This window comes from Lontra canadensis, unplaced genomic scaffold (assembly GCF_010015895.1).
Source record: "Lontra canadensis isolate GAN:19392208 unplaced genomic scaffold, GSC_riverotter_1.0 scaffold97, whole genome shotgun sequence".
Lineage (NCBI taxonomy): Eukaryota > Metazoa > Chordata > Mammalia > Carnivora > Mustelidae > Lontra > Lontra canadensis.
This window is the reverse complement of record NW_022631091.1, coordinates 7,955,518-7,962,859: the sequence shown is the minus strand read 5'-3', so window position 1 is coordinate 7,962,859 and position 7,342 is coordinate 7,955,518. Positions and strand designations below refer to the sequence as shown.

The window sequence follows — 7,342 nt, the reverse complement described above, 5'->3', positions numbered from 1 at the left end:
AAAGGGCCCCACGTCCAAAAGGCAGGGAACAGGCAAAAACGACACTAAGGACACCGTGGAACTACTCGCTGAACTTGCACACGCCTCTCCCGGGGGGTCTTTCAACTCCTCGCCCCGCCCCCAGGTCACGGGACCGGAAGTCGTTCCTTAGTCCCGCCCCCTCTCCCGGGCAGCTCCACCCACCCCCCCACGCCCCGCCCGCTCCAGATACCCGGTTCTGCGCTGACTTCCGCCTTCCGGCAGCGGAGGCGGTCCCCGCGCACGCCGGCCCCGATCGCCGTATGGCGGCCGCCCGTGCGGCTGAACTAGGCTTCGTGGAGGCGGCGCCGGCGTGGCGGCTGCGCAGCGAGCAGTTCCCAAGCAAGGTGGGCGGGCGGCCGGCGTGGCTGGGGGCGGCCGGGCTGCCGGGGCCCGAGGAGCTGGCCTGCGCGCTGTGCGGCCGCCCGCTGGTCTTCCTGCTGCAGCTGTACGCGCCGCTGCCCGGCCGCGCCGACGCCTTCCACCGCGGCCTCTTCCTCTTCTGCTGCCGGGCGCCGCCGTGCTGCGCGGGCCTGCGCGGTGAGCGGCCGCGGCGGCCGGGGGCCGGGGGGGGGGGGGGACGGTCCCGCGCGGCGGGCGGGGGCGGGGGCGGGGAGGGGTGGGGGGAGTGGGGGTCCCGCGCGGCGGGCGGGGGCGGGGAGTGGGGGGGGTCAGCCCCCACCCCACCCCCCCGGCACCTCCCGCGCCCCGCCCCTGGGCTCGTCGGTGCGGGCGAAGGCAGTCGGCGCGCTTCCCCCGACATCACGGACCGTCGTCCGGAAAGCTGGGCCCGCACGGCGCCCCGCACTTCTGCCGTCCGCGTGGCGGAACCCGGAGTCCGACAGAGACCGGCTCCGACTGCTGTGGTGCCGAACTGGCTTCGTGCCCCGACAGAAGATCCGATCCCTGAAGTCAAAAAGCTCCTGTTTCTCTGTTTAAGGAATTCGGGTCTTTTCAGCCCCCTGGGGCCGGAGGCTCCGATACGCGGATTGCGGGATTGTCTTATTTGTGATACAACATTTCTCCTCATTCTCTCTTAGTTTTCAGGAATCAGCTACCCAGGAAAAACGACTTTTACTCCTACGAGCCGCCTTCCGAGGACCCTCCTGCAGAGACGGGAGAGTGCGCGCGCCTCCAGCTCCAGTCTGGTGCTCATCTCTGCAGGGTTTGTGGCTGTTTAGGCCCCAAAACGTGCTCCAGATGCCACAAGGCACATTACTGCAGCAGGGAGCACCAGACTCTGGACTGGAGATCCGGGCATAAGCAGGCTTGTACACAGTCCGGTGAGCGACTCATTTGAAGTCGTAGCTCAGTTTTGTAGCATCTGTCAACCCAAGTTTTTGGTTTTGAGATTAAAAGTTACGATGAGAGAAGGCATTATGCTTTTCAGAGTCGTAGTAACGGATACCGGGAACACCTCTGTGAGAGAGGAGCCCTGAGGTCTTGCCTGCTCAGTTATGTCCCAAACTTGCTTTAATACAGGCGTTTAATTTATGACCTAAATTGTAGGGACTGTGTGTGTTGATTTATTAGGGAAAACTGCTGCTGCATCCAGTATACGTTAGAAATGGGAGACAACTGGATCCTCTTTAAAACTGTATGATTAGTAGTGATGCTAGTTACCTTCTCTTGTTTCAGATTATTTGGACAAAACAATTCCAGACCACAACTTCCTTTTTCCAGAATTTGAAATTGTAATAGAAACAGAAGATGAGATTACACCTGAAGTTGCTGAAAAAGAAAATGAACCAGAAATCATGGGGAGCATGGGTAAGGAACCAATTTTAGAACTTGATTCACTAAGTGATTAAGGAAAAGGCTGGAAAGAAAAGGCTCAGTACGTCAAAAAGAGAGGCAGGTACTGACAGGAAGTGAATGCAGTCCTGTAGCCTATGATTCTCAAACACTATCGTTTGACAGTATCCTTCCTATCCCTCTCCTCCTTGGCATATGTATCAGGTAGATTCTGGTTCTGATGAAGACATGTCAGGGTAAGTATGCAGGTGGTCATTTGGGTAAGGCTCCTCCGCAAGATGCTGCAAATTTGGTAAGCTCCTCTGGATCCCAGATCTGTTTCTCAGATTAAGGTCAAATACGGAAGACACATGGCGTAGTGTTTGGCGAGCAGGTGCCCTTTAAATGTTTCTCTCATCTACCCAATTTTCCAGGTTACCTAGAGATGATGATGATATGCTAAATGTGGTATCTGGGTCGACCAGATACCTAAGAGAAGGGTTAGTAGCCAGCATTTATCCGGGTCTTACTCTGCATCAAGGGCTTTTTGTGCACGATCTCATTAAAAATCCTGAAAGCAGTATAGTGAGTTAGAAACTGTACCTCATTTTGCAGTGAGAAGTTTGAAGTTTTCTGGGTAACATGGTCATGTAACCAAAGTTGTTAAAGATTCAGAACTGCAGTTTGAGCTCACATGTTGTTGACTCCAGAATTTGAGCACTTAACTACCACAAAATTGGGTTTTAGAGTCTAAATCAGTCTTTAGAATATCACCTTATTGGTTTATAGTTCCTATTCAGGTGATAGCAAAAATATACTTTGGTACATGTAACACAGACTAAATCCTATTGAGGACAACTGTGGTTCAGAGAGCTGGGATTCCAGGAGAGGAGTGGGCAGAGAGAACAAGCTGGTAGGTTCACAGAGTGAGTGATGGTGGAGTGAGTATACCAGCTGGGAAAAGACATGAGTGAGACATGAAGATATGGGGATGGGCCAGGCAGCTTAAGGGCAGTAGTGAAAACAAAAGGCATTAAAATAGGAAAGAGCCTGTGGGGAACATGGGGCTTTAATCTCATTTAACATGAAGTTGGTTGTTTGAAATTTCCTACCCGCAGCATGTGGGAAATAACAGGTCATGGGCACTAATCCTATTGCCCTAACAGTTGTGCTGATATTTTTCAGGTGAAGCACTTGAGGAGGAATTGGATTCCATGGCAAAACATGAATCCAAGGAAGATAAAATTTTCCAGAAGTTTAAAACTAAAATAGCCCTTGAGCCAGAACAGGTAAACTGGAACTCCTACAACTCTTCTTTGTGTTCTTCTCAGGTGGTGTTTTCAGGGTACAGTCCCTGAAAAGTAACTACGATAAAGGTAGTCTCTTATAGTAGGGATTCTTCACACAGATGGTCTGCTGATCCTGTCAGTAATTACTGAAAAACGACAGGTTATGCTCTTTATCACGTGGGGTCCATATTTTAAAGAAGGCATCAGACACAGATGAGTAAGATGTTGCTTGTAATACACGCAGTTTGCGCCAGTGGCAGCAAGAAAGGAACAGGTATTTTTGCCCATTTATCCAACAGGAACCTTTTGCTTGTAAAACCAACATGATACGTTAACACAGACACTGGTTTTCAAGAAAAATGGGCTTTGGGTTTGGGAATAATCCTTGATTCTAGAGTTACATGAAGAGCTCTGATATAATTGCATCTACAGTGTGAAAAAATTAGAGGTCAGTTGTGAGGATGAAGGGGGAATTGGAGGCACATAGTAAGTGCTCAGCAAATGTCTCCCTTCTTCATCTCTGTTCTTGAATTAATATCATTCCCCTTAAAGACAATCATCTGAAACCTAAATCACTGAAGAAAGTTCAGCTAAATGCCTAAAAAGCAGTCACTGAATTAAATAAATACCCAGGGGAAGAACATCATAAGAACAGACCTAGGTCCTAAACACTGCGAAGGTAGTTTTTAGTAATGCATATGCCTTTTTGTTTAAGACTTTTTTTCTTAATTTGACAGGCAGAGATCACAAGTAGGCTGAGGCAGACAGGGAGCGGGGGAAGCAGGCTCCCTGCTGAGCAAAGAGCCCGATGCGGGGCTCCATTCCAGGACCCTGAGATCATGACCTGACCTGCAGGCAGAGGCTCAACCCACTGAGCCACCCAGGTGCCCCGATATTGCACATGCTTTTAACAAAACCTAGGAAAGCCACTCGGTTACGATGCAGTTTCTCTCTGTAGTATTTATCTAAGCAACTGTGTATTATTTGACATTTGTCCCTTTAAATTTCTTTAAAAGTATGTATGTATGTATTTTGAGAGCAGTACAAGCAGGGGCAGGGGGGCAAAGCAAGGGAGAATTTTTCATTTCAAGGTTTTGTTTATCATTCGCGAGAGCATGCTGAAAGAGCGCGCGCGCAAGGGGAGGGGGAGAGGGACGAGCAGACACCGTGCTGAGCCTGGAGGCTCCATCTCACAGCCCTGAGACCGTGACGTGAGCTGAAACCAAGATTCAGGTGCATAACCAGTTGTGCCACCCAGACACCCAGGTCCCTTTTAAAATTTTTAACTGAGGTTCCTTTCACTGTGAAAACAAGCAGACTCTGGGCTACATTTTGGATTCAGAAGCTGGTAATGGAGAAACAGGATTATGGTGGGACCCTCACAGAACATTCCAGGATTCAGATTCTAACCATATCATCCTCTACGAAATGGGATTTTGGTATCCTGAGTCAGATAAGCTAACATACCTGATTTGATAACACTGAAAAAGTATTAATGGTGCCGGGTCTGAGGTGGGGGAACAGTAAAACTTTCGGGTGAGTGTTCATCAAAGTTCCCCAGATTATTACCCAGTCGTGCTGGCAGTTGAGAGGAGATGGTGGAGGTTTGCTCATGACGCTGGCTGATCTTAGGTCCTCAGATACGGCAGAGGGATTGCACCCATCTGGATCTCTGGTGAAAATATCCCTCAAGAAAAGGATATTCCAAATTGCCCCTGTGGTGCCAAGAGAATATTTGAATTCCAGGTATGACCTTAAATGACTATTTTAATATATAATTGCCGTAAGTGAGGTTATTAAATGCCTCAAAACTTTACTGAAGTAACACATGCACACGGGTCCTGTTGTTACCACAGAAAGTGCCTCCCACCCCAGAGCTTACTCCCTGGAGGCAACGGTCTTGCGGTTTCGTCCGGTAGTGCTCTCAAGTAAATGCTTTTTCTGATGACTTGTCAGTCTCTGGACATTATCCGCTGACTGGCACGTAGTCCTTATTCCCTCTGGACCATCCTCCCAACTCCCAGTGTGGTTACGTCATTGTTTTTAGGGTCTGCCTTTTGTTCCCTTGTAATTGTGACTATTCCTTCTTTTCCCGTTATGGCACTTAAGGTCTTTGTACTTGGTGACAGGAGCGTTTTAGAGGCCTTGGTAAGGTTTGGTCTTAGTTTGTGGATTTGTTAGGGAAACAGGTGGATATAGTCATTAAGACAGATGGTTTATCAAAAGGAATTGTTAGGGTCACAGTCCATTTGGGTTAGGTAGAAGTGCTCTTGTACTGTGATCTGCTAACCTTACAGAGGGTTAGGAGGAGGGAATACCTGTTGCTTGGGGGGGAAAGGAATTGTGAAGACTGTATCCGATAGTAATTGGTTCTCAGTGTCAAAGCCAGAGAGCAAAAAGACCAGGGGCCCTGCAATCACTCTGGCAAGGAAGGTCTGTTGAAAGCAGTGCTCCTTGCCTCAGCGCAGGGCTCTAATCGTGTCATCCTCTTCTCAGGTCATGCCCCAGCTGCTCAACCACCTGAAGGCCGACAGACTGGGCAGGAGTGTTGACTGGGGTGTCCTGGCTGTCTTCACCTGTGCTGAAAACTGTAGACTGGGGACTGGCTACACAGAGGAATTTGTTTGGAAGCAAGATATAACAAATACACCCTGAAGAGAATGTAAAGCCTTAAAAATGCGCATAGTCTCTTAAACCTTGCAAGTCCATTTATCCTAAGAAATAATTACAGCAGAGACAAAGGTATAAAGATGTTGTTTTAGATGAGTTTACGGTGTGTAAATATTCGTGCAACAAAAATGTCTGGTGACAGGTAATTAAGTTCTGGTGAATCCCTACAGAAGGTAATGCAGTCTTAAGGATACACACCTATACGCACAAGATACAGGTTTCAACGGACACAAAGATACTCACAATATGTTTGTATTTTTAGAAAAGTATTTATACATGTGTATGTCTCCAGAAATCTGGAAAGATACATACTTAGCGTGAGCAAGTTAACCAAGGATGGTGGGAATAAGTGAAGTAATCGTTTGCCTATGTGTGTTTCTTTCTACAATAAAAACGGGTTAACTGCCTAAGTAAGATAATCATCATGCAGAGCATTTTCCTTACTAAAATTTGCAGTGTTAAAACCGAGAAAACTATGTGGGTAAAACCCAAAGAGACATGACTGGTAATCAGGTCGGTGTCACCAGCTCTAGGATATGTGGAAGCCCAGGACACTGGAAAAATACAAACCCCAGTAGGCAAGTGAGCGTGGTGCATACCTGACACTACAAGAGAAGCTCTACTTTAAAACTGACCTTGATCCGCCAGCAGCACTGCTCAGACAGGAGATGCGAGGCGAGAATGACTGCCTTTCTCCCCTCCCCCCACTCCTCCCATGCCAGTGTACACGTGGGGAATAAATCTAAGTGAGGAGGCAGGCATTGGCCACTGGGGTTTCCCTAGGGAAATCTGGCCCAGAGGTCAGCTAAATCTGTTGACTGTGCTAAGGCTCCTCCCAGCCCCTCAGGTTTCACAGTTACGCTGTGACCGTCCAGTTCTTCCAGCACCAGTGATGCCTGCCCAGCACTAAAGCAAGCCTGAAGGGACACTGATGCGGATCAGCACTGGAAAGCCAACAGCTAATCTAGCCGTAAGTGCATCATTTTGTTAAATGTCACCATTAGTTAATGTCACTACACTTTTGTACGAGAAGTCCTGGTCTGTTAGCCCACGTCTTACGCGTACCGATATACATACAGTTCATAAACGTGTGTGTGAAATACAGGGAAATCGCTCCATATGAGAAACCAAAGTATCGACTTACGACAGGGAGATTTGTTACTGGGCTGTAAAGAGGGAGGATGGTGTCCCAGTTTTCAAGCTGGGAGAGCAAAGTCTGAGAATCCCATATACAGTGATAGAGCCAGTGGCTACTGGAGGACACATTACAAGTTGTCATCAACTGGTGGCGAGAATCAACACTTGGTGGGAAGTTCGGTGGCTTCTGGAAAACTGGGCTAGTGGGGGGTCTTCGCACTGCGAACTATAGTGAGTTTCCCAAAGCAGAATAGTGCCCTGACTGCTAAGGACTTGAACAAAATCCATTAGGGTCTGTCTGGAGACCTCACTAGATGATTTTAACATTCTCACAGGCATGTTGGCAATAACCAGCCAAGCTGTTCTTGAGGTGTGTACCCCTACCAGGTTCTGGCAATTAGGGTGAGGGTTCACAGGGTCTTTCTGCTTACAGAGTAGTCCAAATCAACAGAAAGAAAAAGTCACAGTGCCAGCTAGCATCCATATTAAAGGAT

The 7,342-nt window shown here is 48.4% G+C and overlaps 1 protein-coding gene across 1 annotated transcript; it reads left to right on the top strand.

Moving 5' to 3' along the window:
* Positions 1–248: 248 nt before the first annotated feature.
* Positions 249–6,128, top strand: PDCD2 (programmed cell death 2). The gene is made up of 6 exons (XM_032837172.1): positions 249–558; positions 1,059–1,301; positions 1,657–1,788; positions 2,938–3,041; positions 4,674–4,787; positions 5,538–6,128. The coding sequence occupies exons 1-6, from the start codon at positions 282–284 to the stop codon at positions 5,694–5,696; spliced, it is 1,029 nt and encodes a 342-aa protein (XP_032693063.1). The 5' UTR covers positions 249–281; the 3' UTR covers positions 5,697–6,128.
* Positions 6,129–7,342: the final 1,214 nt, after the last annotated feature.